The sequence below is a fragment of the Poecilia latipinna genome, unplaced genomic scaffold (genome assembly GCF_001443285.1).
Source record: "Poecilia latipinna isolate Pla-1442-1.1 unplaced genomic scaffold, P_latipinna-1.0 Scaffold3912, whole genome shotgun sequence".
Lineage (NCBI taxonomy): Eukaryota > Metazoa > Chordata > Actinopteri > Cyprinodontiformes > Poeciliidae > Poecilia > Poecilia latipinna.
The window spans coordinates 1-16,342 of NW_015116528.1; the positions used below are offsets into that span (position 1 = coordinate 1).

The 16,342-nt window shown below is 43.6% G+C and overlaps 1 protein-coding gene across 4 annotated transcripts in view; it reads right to left on the bottom strand.

Moving 5' to 3' along the window:
- Positions 1–397: 397 nt before the first annotated feature.
- Positions 398–16,342, bottom strand: part of LOC106941871 (triple functional domain protein-like) — a 34,126-nt gene continuing 18,181 nt past the window's right edge. Inside the window, exons 27-51 of one of the 4 annotated variants that reach the window (XM_015025007.1) lie at positions 15,671–15,778; positions 14,977–15,170; positions 14,669–14,839; positions 11,450–11,545; positions 10,435–10,583; positions 10,293–10,359; positions 10,105–10,208; positions 9,952–10,021; positions 9,781–9,870; positions 9,595–9,687; positions 9,384–9,434; positions 9,218–9,295; positions 8,107–8,298; positions 7,850–8,030; positions 7,523–7,744; positions 6,944–7,428; positions 6,111–6,358; positions 5,126–5,267; positions 5,019–5,046; positions 4,771–4,933; positions 4,298–4,419; positions 4,136–4,214; positions 3,255–3,455; positions 3,022–3,160; positions 398–2,713 (exon numbers count right to left, since the gene is read on the bottom strand). In XM_015025007.1, coding sequence (XP_014880493.1) covers positions 2,156–2,713; positions 3,022–3,160; positions 3,255–3,455; positions 4,136–4,214; positions 4,298–4,419; positions 4,771–4,933; positions 5,019–5,046; positions 5,126–5,267; positions 6,111–6,358; positions 6,944–7,428; positions 7,523–7,744; positions 7,850–8,030; positions 8,107–8,298; positions 9,218–9,295; positions 9,384–9,434; positions 9,595–9,687; positions 9,781–9,870; positions 9,952–10,021; positions 10,105–10,208; positions 10,293–10,359; positions 10,435–10,583; positions 11,450–11,545; positions 14,669–14,839; positions 14,977–15,170; positions 15,671–15,778 — 4,031 coding nt within the window. In that variant the 3' untranslated portion in view covers positions 398–2,155. Of the gene's footprint in view, positions 2,714–3,021; positions 3,161–3,254; positions 3,456–4,135; positions 4,215–4,297; positions 4,420–4,770; positions 4,934–5,018; positions 5,047–5,125; positions 5,268–6,110; positions 6,359–6,943; positions 7,429–7,522; positions 7,763–7,849; positions 8,031–8,106; positions 8,299–9,217; positions 9,296–9,383; positions 9,435–9,594; positions 9,688–9,780; positions 9,871–9,951; positions 10,022–10,104; positions 10,209–10,292; positions 10,360–10,434; positions 10,584–11,449; positions 11,546–14,668; positions 14,840–14,976; positions 15,171–15,670; positions 15,779–16,342 lie in introns of all 4 variants that reach the window. The other 3 variants (XM_015025009.1, XM_015025006.1, XM_015025008.1) reach the window with 3 other exon arrangements.

Consider the following 16,342-nt stretch of genomic DNA (forward strand, 5'->3'; position numbering starts at 1 on the left):
TGACCACTAGACGGCGCCAAACACTTATAGTCGCATGTATCTGGGAGCGTCTGTGGTTAATATATGCTACATTGGCTTTAATCTGGAACAAAACTGATTTTAATTAATCTCATAAGAAAACTAACGTGAATAACAACATAGTTCAAAAACGTATTAAACAGCTGCTGCTGGCCTTCTCAGTAAAACCAGGAAGTTAGACTTTAAAGATTTTACAGCCATCTGTGTGTGTAATTCAGTCTCAGTGTAAATCCAGTTGTGTGAACGCCTCGTCAAAATAATGGCAGCTGTATAAAAAATGCACATCATACGTTACTATTTATTTACTTGAGTTTCCCCAAGTAAATGATACACTGAAGCAAGTGGTTGTGTTGCGACAAAAATATTTTTAAAAAACAGGTCATGTTTGTTCATTATGTTTAATTTTCAAATAACTGATGACAAAATTAGAATATTTACAAGGGAGAATATGATGAGCTGTACAAAGAAATATACATGCAAAGATAAAAAAAAAAAAAACAATGTGGCGGCAAACATGTAAATAAAAACAAATGCAACAAAAAAAAGGGTGGAAAAACTAAAACTGAGGTATCCAGTCCAAGTCTCCTTGTTTTTAACGGCCTGTGCACAATTATATCACATAAATAAAAAATAAAAAAAGCTAAAGAGGGCTCATCCCATCCTCATTATGAACGTTTGTTACTTTCGTTTCCAGAAATGTTCTGGTGAGCTTCCAGGGAGATTTTATAGTTTATACGAGAAATTTATGGAAGAAACATTTTGGCAGCGAGAAAGAAGACAATTAAGGAAATAAGACCATTTAACTCCTAATTCATTGAGTTAATAATAAGAGCTAGTTTCTGTCCTCCAGCCTCCTGCCTATTTAAAAAGGAAAAGAAAAAGAGACTAAGCTAAGAGTGCGTCCCCCCTCACCACTCCTTGTGTTTTACTCTTGTAAACAATCATTTCAAAAAAGGTCACTGATTACCTAAACATACTCCAATAAAACCTTTTTCTTAAGTACTATAAAGCTAGAGCAACTTTGGTGTACCAATACTACAGAGGCATACAGTACAAAACGTGTTAAATTAAGTTTTGATCAAACCAAAATCCTAAAAACGAACCACATGATTGTAGGTCGTGACCCCAGCGAGGCCTGGCGGTCGGAACAGCCAGCAACACAAACTACCAGCAGCGCCTGCAGTACCAAGTACATCCTTTTCTCTAGATTTATTACAGATACAACAGATGTCTTCATAAATAGTTGCATAAAATGTTAAAGCCGCAACATTGCACATGATAAACAGAACGTACGATGAGTGCATTTACAGAGAAAAAAACAACAAGAAAAGAAAAGAAAACAAAACAAAACAAAAAAAAAGATTTCTCCTCCTGGGCTTCCCACATTCACTTGGTTTCCCTGGCGACCCGCAGCCGTCGCCGCGGCCCCGCGTCCTGAAAGCAGGATCCCGCCGTGAATGTGAGAGCGAAGAAGGCAGAAGTCTATTTACAAGGTAAGGCTTAAACATGTCGCTATCTGCGCAGTGCAGCTTTTGTTCTGCAGGGGGCGCCGTTCCTTCTGGGGTTTGGACGGCAGCATGGTCAACATGGCATCTCATGATGATGGTTTAATAAGCAGAACGTCTGAAGTAGCACAGCCAACTTTCAACATTTTATTTTTTTTTTTTTTTTACTTTAAAACAAACAGACGGTACTTTTGTGTGTTTTTCTTAAATATATTGTTTCTATAAGATAGAGCTGCTTCCAAAGTGTCAGGTATAGCTTTAGTGTAAAAGAATAAACAAAACGTCCGTGCCGGTCCTTGGCGACTTTTTTTTCCGTCGAGGCTCGTTCAGACAGCTCCTCTAAATCAGCTTTGACTCCCATCAAGGAAAATAAGTTACTATATTAATGATTTTATTCGTCCTTTTTTTTAAATTTTTTGTTCTGTTCGTTTAAAACTAGAAAATCTCAGCAAGCAGCAGTAGACAAGGGCATCCGTTCCGTCGGGTTGGTGATGTTCTCTGGGGCTCCGTAGCTCCAGACTGAACTACCAGCGGTACTCCAGGGGATTCTGGGTTGTGAAGGAGGATAAGATCAGCGAGAACTCTGGGAATTCTGGGAGCTGTGGGGACGCTTCCTGCTGCGCCCGCGGCGTTCAGATCCGAGACTGAAGGCGGCTCTGGATGAAGCTCCGGACTCCTCCAATGGGCCGTGCGTCCGTCTGGTGCTTCCTCCGGTCTATGAAGGAGATGAGGCGCGCCGTGTCAAGGCAGCCCTCTCCACGGCCCCGCCCGTCCCCCGGCGGGGCCTGCAGCCACGGCTCCTGGAGGCAGAGCCCCGCCGGCGGCCTCCGGCCCGGGTCGGTCCGTAGCAGCAGACGGACGAAGTCTCTGGCGGCCTGGCTGACGCCGTGGAAGTAATCCCTGGGGAAGCTGAAGTCCAGCCTGCAGATGTTGAGGCACGTTTCCTCGGCGCTCTCGTCCAGGAACGGCGAGGCGCCGCTCAGCAGCACGTAGGTCACCACGCCCAGGCTCCACAGGTCGGAGGTCAGCGACACGGGCTCCCCCAGGACCAGCTCCGGGGAGGCGAACTCAGGGCTGCCCAGCAGAGGGTGGACGTAGTGGGAGCTGTTGAGTTGGACCGCGTCTCCGAAGTCGGTGAGTTTGACCACGGGCTGGGCGCTGGCGTTGTGGGCGACCAGCAGGTTCTCAGGCTGGAGCAAGAGAAGAAAAGCGCCACACGGTGAACAGTAAATTCATTCTTCACAAACTTTATCTGCCAGGGCAAAGGGTAGGAATATATCGTATCGTTTATCATTTATCGTGACACATTTCCAGAAAAGACTTCCAGCTATGATTAAAGAAAAGGTGGAGCTTGATTTGAAAGGAACGGCCTCAGGTCAGGTGTCCATGTATGTTTTGAAAAGTTCATATCAAGTTTCTGATGGCAGCATAAGGAAGTGAGGAAACGTTCATGAGGGATGGATTTAAGCAGAGCCACTAAATCTGCTAAGACACTTACTTTTACGTCCAGATGCACTATTCTGCAGTTGTGCAAGTAATGTAAAGCTTCTAAAACACTTCGCAGGTAGGAGGCCACCTTCTCCTCCGTCAGGTTCCCCCAGCTCACTATGTAGTCCAGCAGACGACCCTGATCAGCCCTGAAATCAGAAAAATCATCAGTAGATCAAAGAGATTGAAGGTTCAATTCCAAACAAAAACAGGTCCCCCCCCCTCTGTGTATCTGGCACTCACATCTCCAGGACGATAGCGTAGCTGCTGGAGGTTTCAAACGTGTCCACCAGGCTCACTATGTGCGGGTGCTGCAGCCTCTGGAGCAGGTTGAGCTCCTGAGTCACCTGATCTCTCTTCATCAGCTTCTTGTTGACGTGTTTGACGGCCACAGTCCGTTTGGAGCCCCGGTGATCGCAGCGTTTGACGACAGAGAAGCGCCCCCTGCAGACAGGAAACACACGCAATTCGACTCAAAAGTCCTCTAAAGCTGTGTTTTTCAAAGAGGGGGCCGCCAGGGGGCGCTGTGGGGCGGCTCGGAAAGATGGAGGGAAGATGAGAAAAAAATATGCAAAGATAAAAAAAAGAGCTGTTTTTTATCTGTTTTCTTGTTTGTTTTTTTAATGAAATATAAGTTAAAATAATTAATCTAAATGTTATTTCTGATGGCTGAAAGTCAAATTCATCTTTGCTTCTCAAGCTACAACAGTTAGAAAGACATGGAGGAAAAGCATAAAAATTGTGAGAATAAAATAAAATTTGATATCTAATATTGCAAATTAATCACATTTTCTCATAATCAGAAGAGGAGATTGTGATGAAAAACTATTATGTGAAAACATATTAAATCATAGCCATCAAAATCAGAAGGTCTGAGGCAGCATTTATGCTAAATGGATGTAATAACTATTGAATAGTGAATAGAAAACAGTCGGAAAGTTGATGTTTCTTTACATATTTTGTAGCAAAGCGTTCCTGAACACAGGTTAACGCTGTCTGGGGGAAAGTAGAATGGAAAAGTTTGGGAGCTTCTGCTCCAACAGAATATTTTCAGGAAAAAGCCAAAGCACAGATTTGCAGAGAAACACTTTCCTCCTGCACCTGCATGGTGCCGGGTCTCTTACCTTCCCAGTTCAGCCACCTCAGTGTACTGAGACTCGAAGTTGTCCTTCCAGCTCACTCTGAGTCCATCAGTGGACACAGCTGAAAACAAAAGACACACACCTGCATCACACACCACAGCCGTCACACACCCGGCGGTCGCTGTCGTCACTCTACGCTCTTACCCAACACCCTGAGGCTCGCCGACGACGTCACACTGCCCAGCTCGTTGGTCGCCACGCACGTGTAAACGCCGTCGTCCTCTGAAGCGGCACCGATTATCCGGAGCGTGGCTTCACCAGCATCGCTGGAATGAAAAAATGTATTATTACAGCAACGCTTCCAAAGAACCGACTTCCTGGATCTGATTGACTGAAGTCTGAGCCGACTGACTCAGGCGTTCATACGAACTCCACGTTTTCTTAAAACTCACAAACTTTAATGTATTTTGGGAGATTTTATGAAGTGGTGAATAATCGGGAAAAATCACAAATGTTTTCTACATTTTTTATTACTTTCCAAATTGTGACATGCATTTGAAGTAAAGAGGGTTTAATACAAAAAGGCTTAAAATGATTTCTCATTTATATCGTAATAAAATACTTTAAAGATGTGAGTAAGGCGTGAAGACTTGTGCGGTTCTGTGTCGTTTCCGTACCTGTAGGCGATGCTGAAGTGTCCGTTGTTGGTGAGGTTGCTCTCGTTTGGTCCTCTCCAGGCGACGGTGGCGCGGGGTCGACCGCAAACCTTACACCGTAAGGTGACGCTCTCGCCGTTGTCACATGTCACGTCACTCAGAGGCACCAGGAAGTCTGGGGGGGCTGGTTTAAAAAATAAAAGCTTTGATTAAAGCGCTGGTTACAGCCGCCTGAATCAATTTATTCTAAACTCAAAGTCAATATTTACCATCATAGATGTAGTTGGGATTTAGAAGCTGTGAACACAAAGGGCGGAGTCAGACAAAGAAAGAAAACACAAGTCCGCTCTGATTGCTCAGTGAATCAGGAAGTCACCTTTACAGAAACTTTATTGGCCATTGCATCTCTGGACTTCCTGTAACCGTTTTCCAGCTTGGTCTCCTTCTTCACCTCCTTGTCTTTCTTCTCAGACTTCTTTCGTATTCGCAGAGACGTGTGCCAAGATGAAGACTTCCTGCTGCAATGAGACAGGTGTCAAAGGTCAAGAACAAAAAGACCCCATGTCTGTTGGAAACTCATGTACTGAATGGAGGGCTTCCCACAGCGTATAATAAGCCTGGCGGGCTGCCAGGCTTTACTTGGGTAAGCGTTGTTTATTTTAATAGGATTTTTTTTAAACACAAGTAACAGTGAGAGCAAAAACAGAATAAGCTAACTGATGCATTGAAGTAGGGGTAATATTATTTATTTTAATTGTTTTTTTGTCTGTTTGCCTTTTTTAACACTATATTTGGTGTTTAAGTATCATCAGTAATTTCTTCTAACAACATAATTATCTAGTCATATCAAATTTTCTGTCAGCGTTTTTTAAAGGGACAGTAGTGTGTATTTTCTAGGTATATGGTGGCGTTTTGTATCAAGTAACCATGTTATCCTCAGTTGTTTTAACTTCTTGAAATTGGGCTTCTGTTTCTTTAAAAACTCCTGCTCTTTCTGAAACTCCGCCTTCAGGAAGTCATCCCAACATTACTCCTGTATTAACCCTTTCGGAGCATTTTCACCAGCCTTAGATGATTTGAACAGCTGAATGGTTGCCAAGGGAGATTGAAGGATTTCTCAAACATGCATGATAGAATCAAATCAACACTGCAGGTATATTTTGATGAGGTAATCATATTTAAACATGATGTAAAGCTCCAAGAAGTCGAGTTTCCATAATACTGCCCTTTTAACACAAAAACATGGTGGTGCTGGTGGACTCCCCTGGCGCCCCTGACACTGGGTTTAGCAAGTTCTCTGGAGGAAACCCTACTAAATGCAGTACGTCTGGACCGTAAGGCACGTTGAACCAATCTCTTACTTGATTGGCCCGTCGGAGGAGTCAGGGATGATGGCGGAGGTGTGTCCCAGCACGAATCCGGGGATCCAGCCCTCGGCGGCGGGGCCCTGCTCCGTAGCCGCCCTGAACACCAGGAACATGTTCTGCTGGTTGCTGGCCAAGATCTGGACCACTTCGCCCTGACTGACACTGATCTCATCCTCCTTCACAGCCATGTAGTCCTGGGTCACCAACATGGTGGATACGCTACTGCTGCTGCTACTTTCACTCTGTGCAACAGGGAGGAGACAGGGGGAGAGAAATCACAGAGTATTCAATAAAACCAGGCTTTGTACAAGGTTTGTTGTTTTCCTGCGATTAAAAAAAGTTGCAGTAAGACGATTTCCTCTGCAGCAGTCTTTGCAGCTCCGGGCAAAGATGAGACGAAAAGCGTTAGGTTGAATGAAAGGATCTGAGTTCATTTGTGGAGGAACCACAAACGTCAGAGGTTAGTTGCAGGTAAAGTCAGTGCAGTCACACACCATGAAGACAGCAGCTGGTGAGAGACAGCCAAGAGGAAGGAAGGTTGTTAGTTTGAGCTTTGGTAGAGTTAAAAAGTCAGGAAACAAAAAGCCCAAGTGAAGAGTCTCTCTTAGGAAGAGTGAGGACAAAAGCACCAAGGTTGAAACCTTTGAAGGGAATTTGTTTTGAGAAATGATCTAAAGCTACAGAGCGTGATGCTGAAGAGTGGAGAAGATTGTCAGAGATGCTTAGTGGGGAACAGATTAGTAGTGCTGGCAGCAGCGGGACACACCAGGCTTCCCTCGGCCTCTTTGTTAGTGGAATCAGCCGTGGGCCGCAGCTAGAGGTCTTACCCCGTTGCTCTGGGTGGACTGGATGGACTGCTCGCTTGCAGATGAGCATGTGCTCATGCGGTCAGCCTCTTTGCTGTGCGTGGAGTGTCTGTGGGCCTGAACCCCCGGCTGACGGGCCGGGGTCTCTGCCGCCTCTCCTGGGAAGGTGAACGAGCCAGGCCTGCTGGCTGGAGAGGCCGGCATAGAGCTCCAAAATCCAGATCCGGTCTTCTGTCCTGGGCTGGGAGGGGGAGGAGGAAGAGGGTCCTTTCCAAAGGCGGGCGCGGTTGGAGTTGGGGCGATTGGCGACACGGTTCCGGGCTGTGGTTTGGAGGTTGGCGTGGAGGGCAGAGGCCCCACTGTGGCACGAGGAATAGGGGTTACAGTGTTGGCAGGTGTGAGGGTCTGCGTGTGTGTCTGGTCCTCTGCGGTCTGCGAGGGACGCTTGCCCTGCGGACTGCCCCCTGGAGGAAGCGGGGTAGCAGGGACGGGACGAGGGGACAAACCTGGATCACAACCGAGCAAAACTCACACCTCAGTCACAACCTTCAATGTGCTGCGAAAACAAAGCTGGCCGAGCAAGGGGGCCACCTTCCGTACCTAACATCTTGTTGGGGCCCTCCGCGTCGGCTCCAGCGAGGTGACGGAGGGGCTGGGGCAGACGAGAGGGTTGAGGGATCTTTGAGGGCCGCCGGGAGACGCTCTGCGGTCCTGATGGGGCGGAGCTGGGCTGAGAGATCCCGCCTCCAACTCCGGGTGACACACCACCAACGCCTCCGGCCTGAGCTCCCACGCCGGCCCCGACGTGATTCCTCTGATACTCTATTGGCGAAGTCAGAGCTGTGAGACGGTACAAGAAAGACAGCGATGTACAAAAACAGCACCGCCACCAAACACCAGGTTCTGTGCATCTGTCCGAAGGCTCACCATTGAGGAAATTGCGTTGGCTCTCCAGTATCTGGCTGATCTGAAGGGTCCAGACCTCACACACCCCCGGATGGGAGGAGTGAAGCACGAAGGACTCCAGCGTCCCGTTGGTTGACCGAGAAGTGAGAATAAACTTACAGGGATCGCCTTCCACGCTCTCCTCCAGACCCAAACAGCTGACCTGGATTACCGACAGGGTCAGAGACTCAACATCTGGGCCACAACAAATCATTCAGGCAGCTTTGTAGTGTTCTCACCTTGATGCTGTGTTTGTAGAGGAAGCCTGGCAAAGAGAAACCTTTCTTTTTGTCCAGAGGCTCGCTGAAGATAACCAGCTGCTCGAACAGGAACACCCTCCTCTCCTTCATCCTGCCGAGCGAGCCGCCGTCTGGGTCGGACACCATGAACGTGTCCTGCAGCAACAGGCGACCCTGAGCTACAATCTTCCCCTGGAGATGGAGAAACGGGGAAAATGCTTTTAGTAGAAGCATTTCATGAGGCAGAATTCAGTATAAACCAGTTAAGACACTGTAACATTGAGCTTTTTCACATTTCGCCAACCTCAAACTTTATTGGATTTTATTGGAATGTTATGTGATAAACCAACAAAAAGCAGTGAATTAGGGATGCAAGTTATCGATTAATCAATAAGTAATTGATAAACGGTAATTTTCTTAACAACCAGGATTGTTAAGAAGAGCTTCATTTTTTTGGGAAAATGCTCAATTTAAATAAAAAAAAAATCATAATTAAATTTTTAACATAATTTTGTATGAAATACTGACTCAATAAACAGAATATTGAGATTTTATCACATTATTAACCTTGGACATATTCATAAAATATAACAATACAGGAACCTCTTAACTTGCTTAATAGAAAAATAAAATACAACAGATTGTTTCTCTTTCCAGTTCTTTTATGCCCCCGCCATCTTTGTTTCTGTATCAACCGGCAAAACTCAAGGATGGCGCCCTCTGCTGGATGGCGGTCAAACTGTAACACTGAAAGAAGATCTAAGCCCACATTGTTAGTTAATCGATTGGAACTAATTTTAACTTAATAAACCATTAATCGTCAATTAATCGTAAGTCGATTAATTGTTTGTATCCGTATAATGAATAATTGTGAAGAGGAAAGAAAACAACACAGTCTTTTTAAGGAATAAATCTACTAAATCTAGTGTACATTCACATTCAACCCCCTTCTACAGATTTATTTCTGTGTGCACATATGCTGGAAACAGTTTCCTTTTCCCACTTTATTCTGGTCTCTCACATAACATTCCAACAAAATATACTGAGGTTTGTGGAAAAAGCCCAAAAGAAACTTTTGGGAACCAATGTTGTGTAATTAAATTTTCCCTACATCAAATCCTTGAAGCCGACCAACATTCATCATGTCGTTGCACCTTTTTGGCACGATGCACATGACCTCCACTGCTTTCTGTAAGAGGTGGAAATGAAAAATGTTTTAGAAAAGCAAAGATTGTCTTTTAAATTAAGCGTTCAAGCAGAAGCTTTCAGTCACTTGCCTCTAAATCTGGACACTCCAGTCCAGCCTTTTTAGAGTGTTTGAGGAAATCCTAAATCAGACAAAGCAAATATGTCACCGCAAAAACACAAAAAAACATTGGTAATGTTTGGCTTTTTACAATCAGAGAAGTCAGAGATGAATGTGTTTTTTAAGTGAATCTGAGCCGAGTTGAGGTTTCGGCGCCCTCTGCTGGGCCAGTAAGGACTAACCTTGAGCAGCAGCTGGTATTTCATGATCCTTTGAACAGGTTTAATGAGCAGGTCTGTGATCTGCAGCCGGTGGCCCAACCTCTGCTTCAGATCCTTCATTAAATAAAAAAACAAACAAAAAACCTGAGTTCTCAGCATTTGAAAGCTGCCAACATCTGATGCCTCTTTAGCTAAACCACCGTTTACCTCAAAGTAGGTGTCGATGTACTCTGACACGATGTGCTCCGACTTGGGCTTGTTCTGACAGTACACCACGTACATATTTAACCTGCGTTCCTGTGGAAACGCCAAGCAGAAGACTTCAGAATTCCACAAACACAAAGTTTAAATCTAGAAAAAAACGTAGAAATGACAAACCTGTTTGAGAAACAGTAGTCCCAGTCTGTCAGGGTCTTCTAAGCATTTCTCCAACTCCCTGAGGAAGAAGCTGAGTGAGAGGGAAAGAGAAACATTTAGTTATTTAGTTGGCGACTGAGCAGAAGGAAATCTGGATTCTAGCGCTTGACGTACTCTTTGTGCCAGTCGTAGATTTGATGGATGTTTCCAAACACGATTTTATCCTTCCCCCTCATATCGTCGGGAACACCCTCCTCCTTCATCCTGCTCATGTAACCCTTATTTATGGAGACAAAAGAAACAAATACGTGTAAGCCTGAATACACGGCATAAAGGAAAACAAAGAAACGTAGAGCGCTCACCTCGACTACAAGACCCAGATCCCGGACGTAATCTCGCTCGGTTTCTACCAGCTCCAGCAGAACGTAGCTAAAACAACAACAAGATGACTCAGCTGAAGAGAGAAGCCAGCGTGTGTTTGTGTTAAGACAGCAGCACACTTACTGTCTTTTCTTGACGATGCTGGCCCTGCGTTCATCCATCTCTTCCCCAGGCGAGGAGGAGGACAGGAGGGAGTTATCGGAGGGGTTGAAGGAGGGAGAGCTGCTGTCGCCCTGCTCTACCGACAGAGAGCTGGGTCTGTCCTCCAGAGCCTGCATCCACACGCAACAATGGGGGGAAACACAGCAGATGCAGATGGAGTCGTTTCAACTGATTAGTTCTAAAATATACACATTTATTTTACAGTTTTTTTCAAGTATTGATCATTGATGTTAATCAAGTTCATTTTATAGCAGATGCTGATAAAGACGTGGAAAAAATAGGGATGCACAATAAATCGGCACCAACATCGGTATCGGTGGATGTTTTTTAACAAAATGTATCGGATAAATAAAACTGATTTGATGTGAACAACCGATATTTATGTCCATCTCGTTTCTCGAGGACGAGTTTGGTCATGCGACAGTGATCGTGATTCAGTAACGGATTTAACTGCAAATAAAGAAACATGATGGTAATTTTACAATGTCAAAGGTTTAGTGAATATATATATATAATATTGGTGAATATTAGTTATCAGCCGTAATAGCAATATCAGTGTTGGATATTGACTGGCCAAAATGTTCACGTCAGTGCATCTCTGGTGAAAACACTTGTAATAAATCAGTTTCATTTCGATGACTTAACACTAAAAAGTTCAAAAGTCCAGAAGAAACAGAGAGAGAAAGAGAGAAAGAGAGAGAAGTATAGAGAGACAGAGAGAACTAGATATAATTTGATCAATTAAATGTAAGAAACTATTTCTATCACTTTTGTTTTATGGAAATTGTTGAGGCATCAAAACCAGGACAGGCCGTTTTCATTCAAGTTTTTACATTTTCAGTGTGAGATTACTGCTTTTCAGAGATCTGCATGAAGGATGTCAATAAGGACGATGCGCCTAAACTCATGATCACAAAGCTGTTTTTGTGAATGTCGGTACACACACACACACACACGGTGTGTGTCTGTCTCCTACCATCTTGCTTTTGACCAACTCCTCGATGGCGCTCACCAACTCGGCGGCACTGGGCGTCTCCGAACTGGACGGACGGACGGAAAGACGGGAAGACGTCTGAGCAGCCACAGAGAGGGGAGGCAAGCAGAACAGCCATGAGAACTTGGCAGCCTGTGTGCTCGGGTTTGTTCAGTAGTTCTTGAGTTTAATTTTAATTCTCAAGTTAGAGAAATCCATAAATGGACAGCAAAGAAAATGCCCTCTCTAGTGGTTAAAGGTCAGCTTTTAATGACTTGAATGCACATTAGTTGTCTTTTGTGGATGTTTTTTTTCCAGGTTTAGTAAAAGAAAAATAATTCAGTGATATAATCTGAGGAGGCTCCTCTAATTGGTGAAACTCCAAGTTTCTGAGGAGTTACATTTAAAACTAAAGTAAAAAAACAAAACAAAAACAAAAAAAAAACAATAAAAACAAAGGAAAATTGTGTGAAATTCAGAAAACTATAAATGGAGAGGGGAAAACATGAGGCGGAAGGAAAAAAGAAATGTGGAAGGAGGAAAAGAAATCATTCAAGGTTTGATAGAAAGAATGTGGGGGAGAAAAAAAAAGTGCAATCTGAATGCAAAGAGAGGTTTTCTGTCGTGTTCCTGTTATGGAGGAGAGAATGCCGTCAGCGAGGATGAAAGAGGTTTCATGGATGTGTTTGTGCAGATATAGTTCAGGAGACTCTCACCCTTTCTGTGCTGTGCGCCCTTCTGGCCTCGCCAGCATTTAGAGATGCCAATTACTTGCATGGGTAATGAGGTAATGCACATAAGGTAAGAAGAGGGGGAATGAGGACGAGCGGGGAGGGGGAGAGGGGGACGGAGGGGAAGCTGTGATTGGTCGGGTGGGATGACAGGAGGTGGGGCCGGGAGGGGGGGTTTGAATCTTCATTTCAGCGTGGGTTTTACTCAGATTGTTAGAGAGGAGGCTGACGGGGGGAACCTGGCCCGCTGTCTCACGCGCCGCTCGCTCCTTCCTAAGTGTCTGTCGTCCCTTGCTGCGGCTTCTTAAAGCATGCACAAATACGCTGCATTCAAGTGCAAGTCGAGCATGCTCAAGGCATTGTAAAGCTGGCAGAAATAAGGCAGTGCATCCCTCGACTCTGAACTGACCGCTGAAGGGGAAAAATAAAAAAAGCTCCACGCTGCCCCCTCCACTCAGAGTTAGGAGCTACATGTGTTCTCGTTCTCTCTCTCTCTCTCTCCCTCTCTCTCTCTCTACTTATTTACAGTTTGTCCTAACCTGCTCACCGTAGAGTTACAGTTAAAAAAAAACAACAACAAACAAGCGAGGAAATAAAAGAACTAAAGAAATTCAGGAATGTTATGAGTTTGTTAAAATACAGAAGTTAACCAGAGTGCGTTTAAAAAAAAAAAAAAAAGAAGAAGTTAAGAAGCTTAAAGTTATTTCCCCTCAAAAAGAACAGGCTTTAAAAAGGGCATTTTAAAGTGGAAGGAGCGGGAAAAAGCAGGAATTAAAGAATCAGACTGAGGGAGGAGACAGAAGGGGAAGAGCAAGGCTTTCAGATGGAGAGATATGGAAACTGAGACAAAGCAAAGACAGGACATAAATCAAGGTAATGCTACGTCATGGCAAACAGCAAACAATACAACCAGGAAACAAAACAAAAGAGAAACACAAATTAGTGTCAGAAGAGAATCTGCTTTAGTCTTTTGCTGCCTAAAATGTAAAACTCTGTTTTTAAAAAAGACAGGGCAGAATAGGAAGAGAAAATGTTCATTATGACTGGAAAGGTTCGATTCATTTGCGTCAGAAAAATGATGTTTTAAGGGAAACGAGATAAACGGATCAGTGAAGTTGGACTCATATTAAGTTCTTTTTTTTTTTTTTTAATGCGTTTTAAATAAAGTACAGAATATTATAGAATTACTTCTTGTGGTTTTCCACAATGTCATTTTATAAACCTAAAGTTTAATATTTGCCATTTGGGTTTTATGTGATAGACCAAGACAAAGCAGAATGTGAAAATTTATGCTGATCTGAAAAGATGCAAAACGTGACATGAAGAGGAAAACTAACTGGACATCATCCTGAAAACACCTCAACTGCAATGACATGATTCTGGCAGCATCATGATGTGGGGGAGCTGATGGAGCTAAAGACCTGAGACTGGAGCAGAATGAAAAATAATAATAATAAACACAACCAGAGATAACATACAGTACTCATTTGGGATTAACTCAGCAGATATGAGACAAATTCTACATTTTATTAGCAAAAAATTTAAAAAACTTTACTGTGATGCCTCTTTCTGTTGGTCTATTGCATCAAAACTCAATAAAATATTTGGCTTATGGTCGTAATGTGACCAAAAAAAAAAAAGAAAAGGTTCAAGAGGTGTCAATAGCTTAGAAAGAACTGTAAAAGTTTTAAATATCTGAAATGTAAGACATTTTAAACCATTTTAGAAATCAAATAGTAATGCTCATGCAGTCAAAAAGTAAATAAAGATGCAGATTTTTCATATGGAAACTTAAAACTGCCAACTATCAGAGAAAAACTAAAAGAAATAATAAAAGTAATTCTTGACGTGGTCAACATCAGATAAATGTGGAAGTCTGCTTTGGTTTCCCTGAAGCTGTTGGTTCACTGATGCTCTGTAAAAACCTGATATCTTCATAGGACTGTTGTAACTTATGTTTACATATCAGAAAACTCCTGCAGGAAACTGGTTGCACTAGATTTTATTTAGAGGCATCAGCTAAATATAAATTCCCCCTTTTGTTTTTCACATTTTAGTTTTTTTTTCTTTTTTTTGTTTTTGTTTTCTCCTACTTGTCAGTTTTGTGTTGGTCAATCACATGGAAACCCAATGAAACAAACATTTAAGTTATTTGTTGCAGTTTTATAGCATTTCATCCTATAAAACAGAGTTTTTTCTTACATGAGACAAGTAAGGCAATTATTTTTATGTTTCACTGCAAATAATGCAAAAAGATAAAGTCACATTTGACAGCTTTCTGGGATGACAATCTATTTAAATCCAAAACTAAATGATATTTAGTTTCAGAACCGCTGACTGGTCACAGGAAATGAGCCGCTGTGCACATAATGCACTTATGTGTCACTATTGTTTTACAAAAACCTGAAAATCCCAATCTGACATGAAGCAGGTCATATCTTAATCCCAGCTTCCTCTCCTGGGTGATTTGGACGAGTCTCCTTGTCCTCACCTTGTCGTCCTGTGAGTCCGGCTGCAGCAGGCTGTGCTGCTGGATGGCCATGGGCGGGGGCAGAGGAACCGAGTCGGCCCCCTCCTCTCCCTCCTCTTCTCCGCAGCTCTGCATGCCAGACGAACTGGACTTGGACAGCGTGCCGCTCGACAGGCCCTCGTTACGAACCCTCTGAGACGCACACAAGAACGGCAGCGGTGAGATTATGTTGCCTGACTCTTTCTATGGAAATCAAAGCGTGTGTGTGTGTGTGTGTGTGTGTGTGTGTGTGTGTGTGTGTGTGTGTGTGTGTGTGTGTGTCCACCCACCTCCTCCAGAGTTTCATCCTGAGGCGTGGCGGCGCTGTCGTCGGAGTCTTTCTGCGAGCCCATGGTTATCTCGCCGCTCTTCCTCACCTCCCGGTTCTTCTTGTGCTTGCTGGCCAGCTTCTTGACGTGGCCGTCCGCCTTGCCGCTGCTGAGCCGACGCACCGGGCTGGTCAGCCACTTGCGAAGCGTGTTACCTTGGAAACGTAGCAGTTACGGCTTCAACGTTAAACTCCTCTCAGTTTTACCACATCAAACAACTTCTGGCAAAACATAAAATACACTCGCACAACTAAGCCTGCCATGACTACAAATGTTCCTGTACGATAAATCGCCCCAGAAGTTATCGCGATGTCGATAATATTGTTGCTTTGAGATCATTTTCAAGTAATATTATGGTAATGGCATAATAATGCAAAAAAAAAAACAGGTTAGATTCTAATGAAGGTTTAACACTGGAACAGGAAGACATGTTAAAAATCCAAAGATATATAAACAACAGAAACAACAAAAAAATTAATTACTCAAAACTGTTCTTCAAAAAAGGGTCTAGTTGAGACCACAGAGCCAGACTGGAGACTTTTATCACCAAGTTTTGGTCAAAAGAGGTCAAATGGAAATGGTGCGATAAATTGATTTATTGCTTATAACAACAGACCTACATACAACATGAGCTAAGATCGCCATGACTGCCTACCTGGTCGTTTGGGTCCAGGTGAGCTGTGGGAGCTGATGCCATGGCCAGGCTGCAGCGTGGCTGAAGATCCTGGCATAATGGAGTCATTGCTGCACACCGACAGAGTGTCTGTGAGTGGCAGAGGAGGGGGCGTCTTAGAAATGCTCTGATATGCACATTCAAAGTATCGAGTTACATTGCAACTGTACTTTGCTAAAGTAAATTTGTAACATCTTATCAAGTTAACACCTCTGTAATGTGTTTTGACAGGATTTTTTTAAGAGACTGACGGAGACAAAGTGCTACATGATTGTGGAATGATGCGTTTTTGTCAAAGTCTTTCGTAAACATTTCGTAAAACTGAGAGCGTTTTGTTATTAAGAACCCCTGAAACAAAACTTTGTAAAATTCAGTTTTAATTCAGCATTCAGTTTCTATGCTCTACAAATCTGGAACCAACTTCCAGGAAACCGTAAATGTGCTGAAACACTGACTTCCTTTATTTCAAGGTTTAAAACCCACCAATTTAGAGTTACTGGGAGAATTTATGGGCCAGTAAAATGTGTTATTGTGACAGGCCTAGCTAGGAGGGATCTTTAGTGTTAGCTTTTCATCAAATACCAGAAAGTTCCACTTTGGTCCCATCTGACCAGAGAACTTCTTCCACAGGTTTTCCTCTGTCCTCTAGATTAA